This window comes from Elaeis guineensis, chromosome 13 (assembly GCF_000442705.2).
Source record: "Elaeis guineensis isolate ETL-2024a chromosome 13, EG11, whole genome shotgun sequence".
NCBI lineage: Eukaryota > Viridiplantae > Streptophyta > Magnoliopsida > Arecales > Arecaceae > Elaeis > Elaeis guineensis.
In genome coordinates this window covers 70,681,758-70,700,183 of record NC_026005.2, presented here as the reverse complement: position 1 = coordinate 70,700,183, position 18,426 = coordinate 70,681,758, and the positions used below count along the sequence as shown (strand labels likewise).

General features: G+C 38.4%; 1 protein-coding gene across 2 annotated transcripts; it reads left to right on the top strand.

The window, feature by feature from the left end:
• The first annotated feature begins 373 nt into the window (after positions 1-373).
• LOC105056003 (phosphatidylinositol 3,4,5-trisphosphate 3-phosphatase and protein-tyrosine-phosphatase PTEN1) lies at positions 374-16,745 on the top strand. 2 transcript variants are annotated; one of them, XM_073247950.1, is made up of 9 exons: positions 374-769; positions 2,460-3,213; positions 4,652-4,990; positions 8,994-9,170; positions 9,310-9,423; positions 13,547-13,729; positions 14,559-14,795; positions 14,880-14,981; positions 16,388-16,745. In XM_073247950.1, the coding sequence occupies exons 3-9, from the start codon at positions 4,838-4,840 to the stop codon at positions 16,508-16,510; spliced, it is 1,089 nt and encodes a 362-aa protein (XP_073104051.1). In that variant the 5' UTR covers positions 374-769; positions 2,460-3,213; positions 4,652-4,837; the 3' UTR covers positions 16,511-16,745. The 2 variants fall into 2 exon arrangements, with proteins under 2 accessions (XP_073104051.1, XP_010936365.2); XM_010938063.4 differs by lacking the exon at positions 2,460-3,213.
• The last annotated feature ends 1,681 nt before the right edge of the window (positions 16,746-18,426 follow it).

Genomic DNA, 18,426 nt, shown 5'->3' with positions numbered 1-18,426 from the left:
TTTATATAGTTAATAGTAGTTAGCTATGTAATAATTAAGATATAGTTGGCTATATTTGATCCAAATCTGATCTGAATATGAACTGGATTCGAATTTTTTGGATTAGGATCGGATTATACATAGATTTGATCTGATCTAAATGATCCATTAGATCGAAAATTTTGATCATAGATCTGACCTAATATAATTTAATTTTTTATTGATTTGAGTTTGGATCTAATATTAAAATTTGATCAAAAAATTAGGTTGAATCAGGATCACTTGTGATCTAGTTCTATCCAATCAATTTGCACCCATGGATGCATCCAACTGGAGAAAGGTCTTGGGTGGGCTTTCAGACCCATTAGCTGCCTCCACCGAGAAGCGCCAAACTCTTTCATCTCCGCGGGTTAACGGAACACCCCTTCCCCGCCCGGGCGTGTCCCCCTCCCTCGTCCGGGCGAATGCTAATCTAGGGTTAGGACCATAGCCCTCGAATCTCGCCTTCCTTCTCTCCCGATTTAGGGCTGGGAGAATGCGGCCTCATCCTCCCCCCAAATATAGCTGCCATGGGGCTTCGATCCTTATCCCTTCCCTTCTCCGGTGGAATCCCTCTCCTTTTGCTGGAATCAAAACATCTAGGGTTGCGATTCTTCGTCTTTCCTGCCCTAGGCGGCCGGTTTGGGCTCTTAGGGCAGGTAATTACCCCGGTGTGAACGCCATGTGCCCTGGGGTTTCTCGGAGGGGATCAAAACGGGAACTTTCTGAGTTTAGAGATTCGGGTCTCTAGGTGCGCCTGAAATTCCCCTTGAATTTTTCGTATTATAACAAAATTTAAATATTCATCATTTGGGAGTTGAGTTTCATGCTTCTTTTTGGGAGATGTTGTTCTTTGGCAAATGATTCTATCGGAAATGGACAAACAATTTGATTAGATATGGATATTAAATATGCTTTTCCCCTATAATTAGTTGCACTAGGACCAAAACTTGAAATTTCTCCGAGTTTAAAGAATGGGGCTCTACGTGCATTAGACTAGCATTTAAGCTATTTCCTTTTCCAAGAAATCAAAATTGATTAAGTGGAGATAATATGTTTTTATGCTTTTTTGGTTGAAATGGATTTTGAATTGTGATTTTAGGTTTTTTGCTACTTTTTATGCAGTTCTGCAATAATTTGGTTGGTGATGTTGGAAATAGATTATAGATATGTTTAGATTTTGATAGGGAAGAACACATAGAATGCTCTAAGAATTGAATTTTGAATGACATGTCTGGGATTTTCCTTTCTATTTTATCTTATTACCTTCTTTTTCATAGTGTCATGTATTTGAAGAGAGGAATTATGAAAATTAATCTGAAAATTTGTGTGTGCAACAATCATGTTTTCTACCCTCAAATAATTGTTATTCGAAGAAATCTAAAACCAAATTTAATGGTAAATTGGCAATAGAACACATTACCCAGGTCTTTTTAAAAAATGAATTGAGGGACTGGATTCACAATTTCCTGACAATATTAGGTTCTACTAGAATCTAATAAATGTATGGCAGAATCTCACATAGTCAGTTAGAATGAGGAAGAAGAAAGATAAGAAAGAATAGAGATAAAATAGCCAACAACACTAGAGCATCCACATTTAACAGCCCTAACAAGAATTCCCTTACTTTAACAACAGCTTCTCCTTAATGGGCTACTAACAATTAGAAGAAATCCAACCCCAAGAAGTGCTTTAAGAAATATGAATATGTAAATTTTTTTGTTTCCTCTAGTTCTTCTGTGTGACACAGTTCAAACTTTTCTTCATTAAGTTTGGAGGAATGGATGGTTATATCATATAATGAACATGGAATCATATTCAGCTTCATTCTGGATGTGTTCCTTCTGCAGTGGCTTTCTTGTTGGATGCTATGTATACTGTATGGTATCCTAGATTAACCATTTTTGTCATCTATGAACTATCTTTGGACCAATTTTTTTCTGTTAAAGCAATCAAAATACATCTACAGTGGATAAAAATTTCCTCAGAAATAGGAGATCAAGGTAGACCAAGTACAAGAGGATCATCAGAACCTAAGGCTGCCCTATTTGTCAGGTGGCTACTCAAGAGTGTTGATGAATGCATTAAAATCATGTCCCATAGGGGCAGAATATCATTGCTTGTTCACAACAGAAATGATAAGCCAAAGGTGGGTACCCAATTTCATCCACTAACTCAATAATTTCAACCGTGAAGAATTGGATGACCGATCTTCAAATATGATAGCCAAATTGAAACTCCTGGTCATTCTATATTACAGCTTGAGGGCTGTAAAGTGCCATATTTTGAATACATAGAGTAAACCATTGAAGTTATTCATGAATGCTCTTATAAAAGGTCTAAAGCAATGGTATTTGTCTTCAAACACATCTCAAAATCTTGAATGTGCATTAAGATCTATATAAAGCAAGGTTTAAATACCATGAGATGGGGTTGTTCAGGTTTTTCCATGGAATGCGATGCACCAAGTCCCAACTCCCAACACTCAGGAAGGTGGATGTCCCATCCCATCCTGTCTATTTCTAGACTTGTCCTTCCCTGACACTCAGGAGGGTGGGACACCATGCTGTGTCGCCGGAAGCTGAAGCTTTGATGCGAAGAAATGCGGTGAAGCAACATCCTCTTCTGTCATGACTATTATGTTTAATAGAGTATTTCTTTTCTAGTTGCATTAATGCCAAATAGAAGGGATGCAACTTCCTACCCCCAAACCTTCTCAACTGTTTCAAACCTGTCACTTCTCGCTCTTTTAGTCATCATATCTCCCCCCACCCCCCTCATTGTTTTGCACATTCATCTTATGATTTTATGATTGCCCAATGTTGGTGGCTTGAGCAGGAGTGTTAAGAGATTGCATCCTCCCCATGCCTCAACCCTTCTCAATAGTTGAAAGATGTAGCATTGATATGCAGCATCCTTCCTATGGGGGCATGAATTTTGCCTCCCTCTTTGACTGTCATTCTATTCTTCCATTTTCTCTTCTTTGCCTCTAGACTTCCCGTGCCTTGTGATTAAGAAGTATGAATGGATGGAGTGCCATCCACCCAAGATACACCATCATTGATCCAAGCGACCTCCTGAAGGAAGCTGCATCTATAGGCGCATCCCAGATCTCTTTGGGTAGGTAGCAAGATGTACACATGGCTCCTTCTACAAGTCCAAAGAGAAGAAAGGCTTCTATACTTGACCTACTAGGTTTGGCTAATGTAGTTATTATTTTTCCTACTTTTCTTCATCTAGTTCTTAATGTGCATTGGATGTTACTCAAGAAGAGTTTCCCCTGTATATATAACATTTATAAATAGAGTGATTATGTATATTTCTGTTTACAAGATCTAAGCCTAAATCCTTTTAGCTGCAAATACATTGTGGTCATGTAATTTGATTACATGATCAATCATTGTCTATCACTATGTAGTATTAGTAATTATGGAAGTCAAATATCAAAAGACCTGACAACATTAGTTCAGCTAGGATGCTTGAATGCATGGTGGGCCATATAAATCGAGTCCACATTGTTACACATGATCAACATTTTTTAAGATCACGGTCTGCTGTACCACCTAGTATTGTAGTACCATATTGTACTCATAGTGTACCAAGTATCAATATGCCTCAAACAAGTGTAGCTATTTAGGTATGTAACATCCCACTACTCGATACAGACAATGTTACTTGGAAACTAGCATCCAATTCCAAAAAATCCATGTATGATATGTATCTGAGTTGGATATGTATGAGATACTTGGATACTTATGAAGTTTTTTAGTAACTTTTAAAGATTAGAAGAGAATTAAACTCTACCAACAATGAGTTTGATTCTCTAATTTGATATTAGGAGGGAGTAGTTGTTACTTTTCGAGATTTGCTAAGGACATAGGTATTAACAACCTTGCAAAATATTATTTTGCTAACATCCTTAAATTAATTGAAAAGTTCTATTAGAAACACATATATTGAAAGATCTTTACAAATGATAGCTTTTTAACATTTTCTTTTTAATGTTTAAACAAATAATGTTTAAAGTATAATTTAGTTAAATTTTTGCATTATCCTACATATCTCATATCTGTCATTGTCTTTCTTACTGAGTCAAACACTTAGATACTTGTCCGAATTCAATTCTTTTATCCGTGCCCATGCAACACTGGTTATGGGCTGTACTGGTTGGGTATTGGTGCGAGGTCCGGTATAGGGGCTGCAAACATTATTTAAGATACATATATTCCAAACTATGACAGATTTGGATGCTTCTAAATCATGAATCACGTATTTCTAAGACCATAAATCAAGTCAAAGCATCATCTTTGCTATTGAGATTATCAACTTTGTGCTTGTCATGATAAACGTTGCTAATATGGTCTAACCCAACTATTAGGGATAGGTTTTATGAATCCTTATCTGCTATGTATTCCTATTAATGATATAATCTATATTCTATTCGATATCCTTTCTTGTGACTTCCATCTTGGTTTCAGAACTTCTCAGTGTTCTTTCATTTTCAATTTTTCACAGTTTAGAGCTCTAAGATGTATGAAAATGCAAATGATTTTTCGTTGGAAGATTCTAACAAGCATAATTAAAAATTTCAACATTAACCTGCGATACCTTTTTTTGGATGTTGGACTTGCAGGTTAACTAGAGACCCAGAAAATTTATTTGTGTGGATCACAAAGTAGGTCACAATGGGGTCAAAATTCTCAAAGCAGGGGACTGCAAAGGTCAAGACTGTGGCAGGCCCTGATGGCCCGCAAAACTACTTAGTTATGTTGCCAATGTTTTCTACATTAGATACTTTGTCTCAAGGAAAAGGAGGCGAATGCTTGTTGCTGGATATGATCTGGATATGTCATATATTACAGACCGCTTGTTGGCCATGTCATTCCCTGCAGAGCGCATGCGTGCCATGTATCGGAATCCTCTCTGGCAGGTCAAAACTGTTTTAGATATGAGACATCCAGGTGCCTACAGGGTAATTTCTCATGTTACTTTTGTTCTATGTTTATCTTCATTAATATAGCATGCAATTTTATTGTACCTGAAAGGATAAATAGCACTCGTTAGTCTAGTATAATTTCTTGCTTTTTTTCTTATGATAATTATAATTAATTGACAACTTGCTGGGGAAATTGGTTATATGCCATACTTTTCATTTTGGTATGTCAGTGGAATGCTTACAACTGAGCTAGTTTTGGGATTGGATGGTGAAAGGGAGTGATATGACTTTAGATTGTTTCACCTTATAAGGTCTTATGTAATATGATTATTATACAAAATTGCAATACATATATATTAATATTCTATGAGTAGAATTAGTGTTCATACTCACATATCAGGTACCATCCATCAATTAAAGTACCTTCAAGATTGCACTGAATAGCTGTATGGGAAATGCTCAGGGAAACCCAAATTATTTAATATGTGTTTAGAATGGTACATTCGGTGGATTTGTGACCATTATTGCTAATTCATTATACTACCCTTCTTTGGGGCCCCCTCCTGCATTGTTCTTAAATTTGCTTTATCTTCATTGTGATTTTTCTTTGATTCTTGTCTCCTTTGAACCTGGTGGTTTTGGTTATCCATAGTAACAGCATGCTGTTGGTTTGAATTTGGATATTAGATTACAATGGATAATCCAATGAGACTCAGGATATTATACTCTTTAAATTGATTTATGACAGCTTAAATACTTGATAATTTGGTTGCAGTGTACTTTCAAGTTTGGGAACACTATTATGTCATTTAGAAAAATAGGGGTCCTGGTTGTCCATCCCGTTCATTTGAGATTATAGGACCAAGGATGGATGTGAGACCAAAACCCACGTTCGTGGGCTGTCCTGCATTTCCCACCTTCCTCCTAGCTGAGACATGCACCAATATGGCCACCCTGCTTTCATCTTGCAATGCTGATGTCGGCCTCCCTAGTGCCAATAGTGATCAATTTCCTCATGTTCTCTGCTAACCCGCTTGACAGATCCAAAGTTGACGACTAGTGGTCCGGGGCCTTCATCACCTATCCTATCGGGCTCTCCTTAATCAGGACTCTGGTTCCGTGGGGTGGGAAGAAGAGATCAATTGGGAGGGATGGGAGGAGGAGGAGGGGAGGGACAAGAAGAGAGGGAGGAACGAACTGGACCGGAGCAGAAGTGATGGAGAACAGAAGGTTCAAGAACAGATGATCTAGTCTTTTCGTTTTCTTTTTTTCTTTACCTAACTCTGAATTTCTTAAGCATAATTTAGTTATGATTTTGAACCACAACAAATGGTTTAGGTTTGTGGTTAGAGGGAGGAGGTTAAGTTCAACCTCAACAAGGGTGCAAGAGTTCAAAGTTGACATTCAGCACGTAACTTTTTCCTCAGAAATATTATATAAAAATTTTAAAATAAAAATATAATAATTATATAACATTTTATATTTAAAAATATTATTAAGTAAAAATAAAAGAAAAAACACCAAAGAGAAAATATATTTTATTGTATACATATGTAATATTATATATTTAAAATAATATTGAAAAATAAAAGAAAAATATTTCAACCAAGTTCAACCTTTATTTCTCATAAATATGAAAATTTAGATAATGTTTCTTGCTTGTCCTCTTCTCTAGAATAGGTCACCATGTTAACTCTCTGAGCAATAGTTTATGAAAATGCACCAAATAAATTTTCTTATGCATATTTTCTTTACATAATGTGACAATCTTGCTTACTTCATGGCCATTCATATGCTGTTTAAGCATCAAATTGTAAGTTACAATGCTAAAGTATTAAAAGATAAAAGGGGTTTGTTATGCAATGAAACTTTGTGCAGTGAAAATCATCATTTTTCATCAATCCCCTTCATGTTTGCCTTGTTAGGGACTCATGCACTTCAATCATAAGAGATCTTCGCTTAATAATCAAGAAAGGATTTCCAATAACCTGAAGGCTACAAGAAATTATAGTGCTAGCTTTATATATATATATATATATATATATATATATATAAGCAAGACAGTATGTGAAGAAATATGCCAGCTTGTGAAGTTCAAACATGTTAAAAAAATAAAAAAGTAAAATTAATATGTATGTTAAGAAAAAAATTTTAAAAATAAAAAGTTGTCCCAAGTAGGTATTGGGATGCTTGATTGGGATGTAGGACATCCTGTTTCATGGGAAAACTGGGACACCCCCATCCCAGGAGATTTAAAACCTTGCTTGCAAGCATCAGCTAAGTGATTGTATACTCACCATCATAGCTTTTGTACCTTTTTTCACTTAACTTACAATAGCATCCACTACAGTCAACATACATGCATGCACGCGCATGCATACATACATACATTCGTACACAAACACACACATTTTTTTTAATTTATTTCTATTTTTTATAATATTTAGAAATATAAACATGTGTAGTGTAGTCAGTTATTTTTAAAAACAAAGATGGTGACAGTAATAGAGGCGGTGATAGTAGCCAAGAGGCAGGGGAGGTGTTGCGTCGATGGCGGAGCTAGCATTAGTATGGTAGAGGCAGTAATGATGGCAACATCGGTGTGGTGGAGGCAATGACAATGGTAATGGCAGTGTTAGTGGTAGCAATGGTGGTGGTGTTGGGGGCACCAATGATGTGGAGGTAAAGACAATGGTGTGGTGTAGGCGGTGATGACATTGGTTGTGTTGGAGGTTGTGGGGGCATTGGCTATGTCATGAATGTAGTAATGGTGGCAATGGTGGTGCCAGTAGCGTCAAGGTGGCTGTGGAACAGCAATGTTGGTAGAGGCATGATTTTCAGAACCGTCCCGAATCGGATGGTTTGGGGTGTGTCGAACCAGACCGGTGGAAAACTAAGACGGTTCCGGCTTGGAAAGCGGCACACACTAGTGTCGAGGGAGAAAGAGAGGAAAAGAGAGAGGAGAGGGAGAGAGACCACGATACCATTGGAGGCTGGCGATGGCCCGTTGTGGCCGTCAGAGGGCGACGGAAGCCTTCGCAGCTTGATTCGTCCGATAGAATTTTTAAGCGAGAGAGAGAGAGGGGAGAAGCGACTTATCGGAGGGAGGTGCAGTCGATGGAGGGCCCGTCGGAGCTCGTCGGGTGGCCGTCGTGGCCATCAACCGGCGGAAACCGCATGAGCGGATCTGCGGCTACGGAATAGGGGCTACTGCCCCATTCCTTCGTCACGTTTTTTTTAAAAATATGATGAATGGTGAAGTCGGTAATTGATTTGCCGTCTTCACTTTAAGTGAAGCCGGCAAATCCATTGTCGGCTTGATTTTTTGAATTTTTTTAAAGAAAAATGCAAAAACAGTGAAGTCGGATTGTTGGCTTCACATTTTTTCGACTTTTAAAATAAAATATCTTGAAATAGGGGTATCGCCCCTGTTTCACGCTCGCGATGCCACACACATGGACTGCACCGTCTGGCGGCCACGACGGCCAGTCGGAGGACGTCCGATGGTCTCTTCGACTCTTTCTCCTCCTTTCTTTCTTCCCCCCTCTCTCTATCTCTCTTTCTCTCTCCCTTTTTCTCCTCTCGGTTTGCTTCTTTTTCTTGTGTCGGTTTGCGCCGGCCCAGTCCGATATAGATCCATACCGATCCGTACCGTCGGCCATCTGACATGGGCTCCGGTACCAAGTCTGCAAACCTTGGATGGAGGTGTTGGTGATGGTCGTGGAGGTAGTGTTGGTGTTGTTAAAAAATATTAGTTTTTTGCTTTTGAAAATATTGAAAGTAAGGATTTCTTACTTTCATTTTTCTAGAAATAATGAAAATAACTTTTAAAAAATAGAAAATAAAAATAACAGCATGGTCATATTTTTCTTCTTGGTTTCTGTAATTTTGTTTTTAAAATAGAAAACATGAAATAAAAGCAATGCCAAACAAGCCTGTAGTGTCATTGCGTGCTCTACTTTGTTCTCTCTTATTGATACATAGTGCATATTTCTTGTTTATTTCTTTCATTACCTTGTTTTGCTATGGATATTTGTAGGTTTACAACTTGTGTGCAGAAGAAAGCTACAATCCATCACATTTTCATGGACATGTGGAGGTTTTCCCTTTTGATGACAACCATGTTCCACCTTTATCAATGATCAAAATTTTTTGTGAAAGTGTATATTCATGGCTTTCTAATGATCCACAGAACATTGCTGTTGTCCATTGTATGGTAAGATCCAGACACTTCCTTTTTATTTTATTTTATTTTATTTTTTATGGGGAGGAGTCTTTGGTTTGTATTTAGTCCTTCTCATTTCTATATCATGTTTCTGCTTCTTCTTAATGAATCCTTTGTATTTGATTTTTAGGCTGGCAAAGGCCGAACAGGCTTGATGGTATGTGCTTATCTTGTTTATAGTGGCATGTCTGCAGATGAAGCTCTTCAATTGTATGCAAATAGACGGACTATTAATAATGAAGGGGTATGTGCCTTGCATCTTTTAGTTTCACCCAGAATTTTAGTGGTGTTTACTAGAGAGATACTAGTAGCTGGTATGCTAAGTATTTTTGTTCTTTATATAAATGGGAATGGAAAGGAGACCTGCATAAGATATAGTAATTATGTGCATGCAAAATGCTTGCTGCAGCAATCTTTTAAGGCATTCAAAGCAAAGTTACTGGACCTAGTGGGACTAATCATGCATTTTTTGAGATCTCACTAGGCCATGATCATAGTTGCAAAATATAGATAAATATCTAGCTTTTCCAAACTAATAAACAATACTCTTTTTCTATTGTGTGTATGGTTTATTTCACATGCATTTGTTGCAAGCAAATGAGAAACCCAGTTATGTAGGTAAAACCCCACCATCATTTATTTTAACTTGCTCCATTGCCCACAGAAGGGACACCCCATCTTTGTAAAGGCCTTCGAAAAGGGATGTGGAGTTCTACTGTTCCTTCTGGCCTGATAGTAGAAAGTAGCAATGGCAGCGCTCTATATATCTGCCTATTTTTTTCAATATCTTATTTTTTTGCAACTTTGCTGTGTTATAAATCTTCATCTCTGAGGCAGCACATAAGGCATGTAAGATGAACTGATGAAGGGATGTCTCTTTCAAGATGAGATTCGACTAAAGAAGTTGCTACGGTGAGACTTGCTTTGTGAATGTACCTAATTTTGATTAGAAATCAGGAGAACGAATATACTGCATGGAGTCTGGGAATTTATGGATTGCTGTATGGGATGGATGGATAGCAGGATAGGGTATGTTTGTCTAAATCAGAGCCTTGACCATGCTTTTGAAGGAAAGTTAGATGGTTTGCAAGGATGGAATTGGTTAGAAGTGAGATGTAGATGGGACTGAAGAAGGAAATCCAGGGGTTTAGTTTTTATGGTTAGAACTATCTCGGCTAGATCAGAGGGGCATGAAGGCCACTCTGATATTACGTTGCTGATACAATATATTTTTAGATCATGGAACAAGTACAGAATGTGGATATGAGATGAAACGGATATTATGCCAATACATCAAATCTTGAAAAAAGCAAGATGCAGTCTGATTTGAATATGAAAATAACCAAATAAATATTTTCAACATACTAGAAAAAAATCATTCATGAAGCATAATGGATCATCACATCAGTGGTTCATACTCCATAGGGCAACATCAGCATTCACATATTCTATCACTTCATAGATTCAAATCTATAAGTCAGTCCATAATTCACACAATAAAACTAACATCACAAACTCTAGGATTAACCACATGTATCTTGCATTCTTCTTAAACCAGTTCTTCTGTACGAAGTTGGCAACCTCATCCCTCAAAATCACACTGGTATGCACATTGTAACCCTGTCCCTCTATCCCAAGGGGAAAAAACAACTGTCTAAAGCTATAATTTTGACCTTGAGTTGCTAAGTTGTTTTTGCTGGTTCTCACTTTAATGGGCACTTTTATACATGTAATTAGTAATTTGATCACTAGGTTTTAATTTGGTCTATTTTGACTCAAGTATTTTAAATCACCAACTCTAGGGAGTCTATGCACTTTGGTCTTTCCAAGACCCCATTGGTTTTGTCCTACTCAATATGTAGAACCATAGGAGGTGTGGTTCAAGAAAAAAAAATGCTGTGTTCTTAACTTCTCCTTTTTTGAATCTCATTCCACTCCTTTCCTTATCCTCATCCCAACAATTTTAGACAAACATTGCAATTTGCTAATTGATGTTTAGTGTTTGGTTGAGAAACTTGAAGCTTATGGAAACAAAATTTTGGGTCGAGGTATGTGGAAGAATCTAGTTATGTTAGAGAAATTGGTATTTTTCTCCAGTAAAAGTATTATATTAATTGTTGTTTGATTGTACGAAAATCAGTTTGCTTACTAAGCAAAAGGGGATGCATGGTGGGGTTTCACACGTAGCATCATTTCCCATCAATCCCTTTTTGGTTGCATATTGTCATGAAGGATTAGCTTTTTCTGAAATACGCTAATATGTATCTTAATTACCCACTAGAAGGACAACCTTTTACACACAAGGTTTTATGTCCTAGTAGGATGGGGGGTCTTTCGGCCATCCTGTCCTTTTCTGTGAGAAAATGGGACTGGGATGGGGTCAAGACTCTGAAACCCATCTACACGGGAGAGAAGAAGAAAGAGGAAAGGATGAAAGAAGGAAAGATGAAGAAAAGGAAAAGGTGAAGGGAAAGAAGAACAAAAAGAAAGATGAAAGAAAGGAAGAGAGAAGAAAAAGAAAGGAAGAAAAGAAGGAAGAAAGGAAAGAAAAAGAGGGAAAAGGAAAAAAGAAACAAAATCAGGATCAGAAAAGAAAGAAAGGTAGAAGAAAAGAAAGAAAAGGGGGGGAGAGAGAGGATATTTATCGGATTGCATGATCGGGACTGGTGCTAAGACAGGACGGGATAACGAAGCATCCTATTCCATGAAGAAAGTGGAGCACCCTTTGTCCTAGGGGATTTAAAACCTTGCACTTGTCACTACTAGACTCTTATAACCAATTTTTATAACCTCAGTATTGGACCCTGTGCTAGTAGCTTATCAGCACGAGTTGGTTCGCACCAACATGTGGTGCACTGTCGGAGGGCATAGTATCTATACCATGTATTGGTACAGTCCTAGGGCCCTTCTACCCGACCAATATTATAGCAGATTGGAATGGTATGCCTTGTACTAGGTGAGACAGGTTGGTACTGATAACCTTGCTTATAACCACCTCATTAGAATATTGACTTAGTTAGGGGAACCAAAACTATGCGTGAATTCAGTCACTAAGAGCTTGGTATCAATGCATGGGTAGATTATTTTATATTGGATGGAGCAAATTGATTCCCAACCCTTTCTTTCACTACCATGGTGTGGTTATTATTTGTCCAAGTTTTATTTAGTATTTAGTCTTTAATACACAGTTAGGCCTTATTTTTGCACTCAATTATGCTTATGTACATGCGTAATAGTGAATCATGACTTTTCTGGACATGCAAGCAAGCCATCACTGAAATTAAGGGTCGAGAATAAAATTTCCTGATCAAACAAGGGCTAAATATTTAATCGCAGCCAGTATTTAATTGTACCGATCCATGCCAAGTCTATTGACCTGCACCAGTAGGGAAGGGATCTAGGTTCGCTGTGTTGGTATTACAGCTCGGACTAGTTGACCTGTGATACGGGTCGATATGCTCCCATGACATTCTGTATCAGGCACGAACCAACATAGAGAGAGGGTGGAGGGAGAATGAGAGAGGGGAGTGAGAGAAAGGGAGGGAGAGAGGCCTTCCTTTCGGAGGCTATCGGAGGCCACGGGAGGGTAGCCGAGCTTGTTGTGCCGCTGCCGAGCTCAGTGGAAGCCAGAGGAGGAGGGAGGGAAGGAGAGGAGAGGGAGAGGGAGCGAAGGAGAGGAGAGGGAGAGGAGGCCCTTGAAGGCCATCGAGGCCGGTGGAGCCCCTGTTTCGAGGCCTTCACCGGCCTTCATGGCTGCCAGTGGCCTTGCTGGTTCTCGAGGGACCTCCAACGACCTTCTTTCCCTCTCCCTCTCCTTCCCTCCCTTCACCCTCCTCTAGCTTCTATCGAGCTCGATAGTGGTGCAACGAGCTCGGCTGCCCTCCAGTGGCCTCTGGAGACCCTCTCTCTCCTTCCCTCCCCTCTCTCAATCTCTCTCTCTTGTTTTTTTTCTCCCTCTCCCCCTTATTGGTTTCTCGTTCCCAGTTGGCCACCGGTTCGGCATGCCTAGAATTGGGTGGTTTCGCGAACCATGAAAGGGATACTTATTATGCACTATTGAGTGGTGCCATCGAGAACTAGGTTGTACCAACATTGTACTAGTTGGATACCGATATAGGTTTCAAAACCAGTATTGGCATACTGAATGGTAGTAAATCCAACACAAAACATCAATCTCTACTATAACACTATGAATCTCTCAAAAAATTCTCCAAGATCAATATGGAAAATGTCTTTTCTATCAGATTTAAAATGTTTGTTGAATTATCAAGAACTTTTGATAGTGTAATTTAACATAAGCAATATTAAGGTAACTTCTTGCTTTCAATAAGCACTGACATTGATACTTGTGAGTTGCTTGATGGCAGGTCTCCATACCAAGCCAGCGTCGTTATGTTGGGTACTGGTCTAAACTACTAACTTTTCCTATGGTTAATGGCCCACCTAGTGTTACTTTGCCTCGGCCAACTAAGAGAGAATTGCGGCGAATTCGTCTGTACGACACAGTCAACATTAACTCGGTCTTCTTTGTGGTTGCTGAATTGCAAGAGGTGAGTCAATAAGCCTAACTTGGTATCTTTTTTTTAGAGAAACAACTTACAATCTTCAAGGATGGCAAGAGAATCTTCATTTTCTGTGCCATGTTCTAGTTCCACACTCATTTTCCTTTTTCTTTTGAAAAAACAATTGATGGGTTGAAAAGCATTTGTATTACAAAACTAGGAAGAACGGCTAGCTTCTTCTAAATTTTATTGTTATCTGTTTTAATTTTATAGTTTTATTATTATTTTTTGCTTTTCTGCACTCCCCAAAAATTGTTTGTATATTTTAAAATTTTGATTTAAGCCATGACATGTGATTATCAATAAAATGCTAAGTATATGTTTCCTCAAGGTGGAATAAGACATGCTATGTAATGTGTTATTCTGGGAGTTATGCTTTTCAAGGGCTTGAGTAAAGGGGATTTTCATCTGTTGAGAACACTAACATCTCTTGTCACATTGCAGTAAAAGGCCTCATGGAATTTGGATATTGAACTATTGTTTAGGTGATCTCATTTTAGTTATGCAGTGTGGTGTTTATTGATTTGAAAAATCAGATTGTCTTCAATTTTGAATATCAACTTCAATATATATAGTCTGAGTGTGTGTGTGTGCTTGTGTAATTTGATCCGGGTCACTAGGTTCCTCATTTATTTGGATACATCCAACTCCATGAAAAACTGTAAACACAGTATTTGTAGCATGACCCAACTAGTTCAAGCCAACTCAACTAATTCAAGCCCATATTCTACTTAAATCAGCTAAACTTTTAATGCCTTTGATCTGCCATTTGCAACTTCTTTCTTCATCTTTTATTGTGGCCGTGCACTTTTTATAGGTTTCTGGTCAACTCTATCGTCCATCAGTCGAAGTTGCAAGGGGTTGTTGCAGGCAGATCAAACATGGACATCATAGGGCGAGCAGTCCCCGGTACTACCTCTCCTTCGTCAACAGTGACAGCGAAGAGGATAACTATGAAAGAGAGACACCCCGCTATGTAGTGCAAATGGATACAGAGAGTTCAGCCATATACCAGAAGACTTGTCTTGACTACTATTTTGACAAACCTTTACAAGTAAACTTTTAATTCTCTATTACATTTGTATCTACGTGATTACCTTTTGATCCTGGACTACAATTCCTAGATCATTTTTGTCAGGTAACTGGAGACTTGCGAGTTATCTTCTATGAAAAGATGATTGGAGGGCGTCTCTTCTATGTCTGCTTCAACACAGCTTTTATTAGAAGCAGTCTACTACAGGTATGATCCCATGCATTGACATTTTAAATTAGGATAAGATCTACTATTTTTGCATTGAATATCATTTTCATCCTTCACAAACACTAGTGAAAAGCTTTGAGATTGTGGAGGTACTATGGTGCATGATGAAAGGTTAGTGCATGCCAGAGAAGGTCAATGACACTTGAAGGTTTCACAATAAAATTAGTGGGTCAAGGTAGACTGCTTCAAATTTGTGTCATCAGCACTCCTGTATGCTTCAATCATCAATTGGAACTCATTAATGGGTTACTTCTACCTTATTGAGAACATGATCATAGAAGTATGTTTGACTCCTACAACCGTTTAACTTTGTGGTCAAAGCAATTTTAAGTCTTGCAATTATCAAGTTAATGAATGTGTCTTGCCCTGATTTAAAAAAAGGTGTGATTTTATATCATAATCAATAATACACACCACAATAGTTTCTAAATACCCAGAAATTCCAAAAAAAAATACAATAGGTATCATTGAACTTGGATAAATTAGTTCTTTCAAATATATGATTATGTAGCTTCAAATTATACTTATTGATAATAGTGAACATTACACATGAAAAAAACGATCACTCTATCATGTCATTTAAATTAGGCCACAAGTATCAATTTCTTTGAGCTGAAGCCTTTGAAAGTAAACGAACAGAATTGGAGACACTGGATGAAAATTAGGGGATGATGATTTTAGTATTGAATGATATTGAAGCTGTCAAGGGGGAAACTACTTTTATGGACTGTGTAGTATTCACACTAGATGATTTGGTCTCAATTTGGTAGCTTAGTTATAATAAATGAGCATATGGAGTTTTCAAAGCTAAGGCCCTACTTAGTTTCTCATTGGAAACACAATTCAAATGAAGAAGACACTCAAATTTGAAAATGAGAACAAATCATTCGGCCATCATACCTTCCCGTAAACATCTGCTATTAGCACCTCATACCACCACCCATCCACTGATGTTGCCAAGTCACCACTTGCATCCGCCATTTGCTGTCTCTGCTACTACCACCACTGCAGCCACCATTCTCTACCTCCATTTCTAGCCTCCGATCCTGCCACCACCCTCTGTGCCATACTTCTCACAATTGCTCAACATCAACAGCCCCCTCCCCTGCCATCCCTCCATCACTGCCATTGTTGCCCTCCACTCCAACCTACCATTACCATCACCACTATGGTTGTCATTTGTCACTTCCGTTCCTTCATGTCGGTGTCACCTGATTCGTGCCAAAACCAATGTAGCAGCTTCCACTGCCGCACCTGTGAAAATCACCACCACTGCTGCCATTGCTTCAACTTTAAACATGCTTTGTTTTGCACAATGACACTCGGGGATCATGGTTTGCTTCTTTGAATTGCATATTTGTGACACAAGTCATTGGTACATGCAGTTTTCGCTACGGGACTTGGATAAAGTTGGGAGCAGGGGCAAATCGATATGTGGATCAGACTTTTGTTTGGAGCTGTTATTTGGTCCAGCTAATGCGGTGCCTAACACGAAGCTAGAATCATAACTCCTTTTGTATTGGCCTGTTTCTTTGTGCAAAGCATAGGGTTGGAGGAGATCTTAAGGATGATATTCTCAGGCACAAGTTATTCTGTCCAACCATCATTCTTGGTATCTGCTGATGTTGTTGCCTTTCCTCGCTGTTTTTTGTGGCAACGGAGGGCACATTTTACTGGAAATAAGGCAGTACTGTATGGCAAGATTGTGAAAGAAATGTGAAGAAAAGCTCATTCGTTGCAACATGTATTATGGCTGGCAATGTTGTTGCTAGGGCACTATATTTGGCTGGTCTTGGTGGGGTTAGTTGATGCTAAAAATTGAGGTTTTGTTTGCTTAGCCCAAGAGTGGGAGGAAAAAAATCTCATATCTCAACACTGAAAATCTAAGCAAGATTCTAAGTCAACCTCGGAAGTTTTACTCACTCCATGTTGGATAGAGAGAAGGATGACATGATACCACCTTACCAAAAGAAGCGTGCCAGGATGCAAACTAGTGGGGAAGATCTATTGTGCTTGGGGTTGTTCCATATGGCCCTCAAAATTAAGTGGCATAAACGATGCACTAGATGACAGATATCACTTTAAAAACAAGTTAAAATAAGGCAACAGTTTTATCTGGCAGGAACAAAGGTTAATCTTGGATAATTGGCAGAGAAATTTCTGTTCATGCCCATTCGACTACCATTTGTATTTTGTTGTGGATCCATCCTACTCATCCTGTTATCCATGCATGGTGTTGCACTTATTTTTATCACAAGAAATGTATGACCATCATAACATATTTTAGTTTTTTTTTTTTTCTTCTTTTTTTGGGTTTCACGGCTCTCGGTAATAATGGGTTTTTGCACAACCAACACCTGATCTATACGTGTATTGAGCTAAAAACTTTTGCACAAGCTGGGTTTTGTTCTAGATACCTTAGATTGGATTGCCTTTAAGAAGTATCGTAATAATTCACCTAGTTTTTTGGGCCGAATTAGATTAAGGGGGTGGATGGTTAGGGGAAGTTGGGGTCTGGAATTGGAATGAAAATAAGTAATTACTATTTTAACTATTTGATTGGAAGGAGTTTCATTTTGATTTGGGGGTATTTGATTGGGAAAAGTAGAGGTCTGAAATTAGAATCGAAATAGGTGACTCCCATTCCAACCGTTTGGTTGGGAGGAGTCCGATTCCGATTTCAGGATGGAATGGAAATGGCTTAATCTATATAGAACTCAGGGGGTATTTGGTTCGCAACCGAAATCAGAATGGGAATGGGAATCGGAATGGCCAAATCCCCCGAAGCGTTTGGTTCGTAATCGGAATCGAAATTGAAATAAAAGTTTGAATCCATAGAGAAGAATAGAGATTGAGTTCTATATAGATTGAGTCATTTCTATTCCATCTCGAAATCGGAATCAAAATAAGATTCCTTCCAATCAAACGATTGAAATAGGAGTCATCCATTCCGATTTCAATTTTAGACCCCTACTCCTCCCAACCAAACACCCCCTCAATCCCTACTGTCCTCTATGGATTCAAACTTTCATTCTGATTTCGATTCCGATCACGAACCAAATGCTTCAGGGGATTGGATCATTCCGATTTCGATTCTAAGCCATTCCGATTTTTATTTCCATTTTGATTCCGATTGCGAACCAAACACCCCTAAGATTAGCGTAATTATGCCTTCAAAATAAAAGAGGTATATTTTTGGTATTTTTGAAGATATGTAACTAAAAGATACAAAGATAGACCTCTATCGGGTAAATGCTTTCGGGGCAAAGGCTACAAAGATAAACCTAATAGCGGTCGAGCTTCAGTACATGGGTTGCTTTAGATAAGCAGAGGAGTCAGGAAATTTTTTGAGGTGATCGATGACGATAGCCATTAATTTTTGAAATATTTTCAATCAAAATATTGGAGATATTGATACATTGCA

Bases quoted from the DNA above. Each gene is read 5' to 3' on its own strand.
- LOC105056003 (XM_010938063.4), top strand. From the start codon at position 4,838: ATGCTTGTTGCTGGATATGATCTGGATATGTCATATATTACAGACCGC. The intron at 4,991-8,993 runs GTAATTTCTCAT...GGATATTTGTAG, and splicing joins GACATCCAGGTGCCTACAGG to GTTTACAACTTGTGTGCAGA. The intron at 14,982-16,387 runs GTATGATCCCAT...TGGTACATGCAG, and splicing joins TTAGAAGCAGTCTACTACAG to TTTTCGCTACGGGACTTGGA.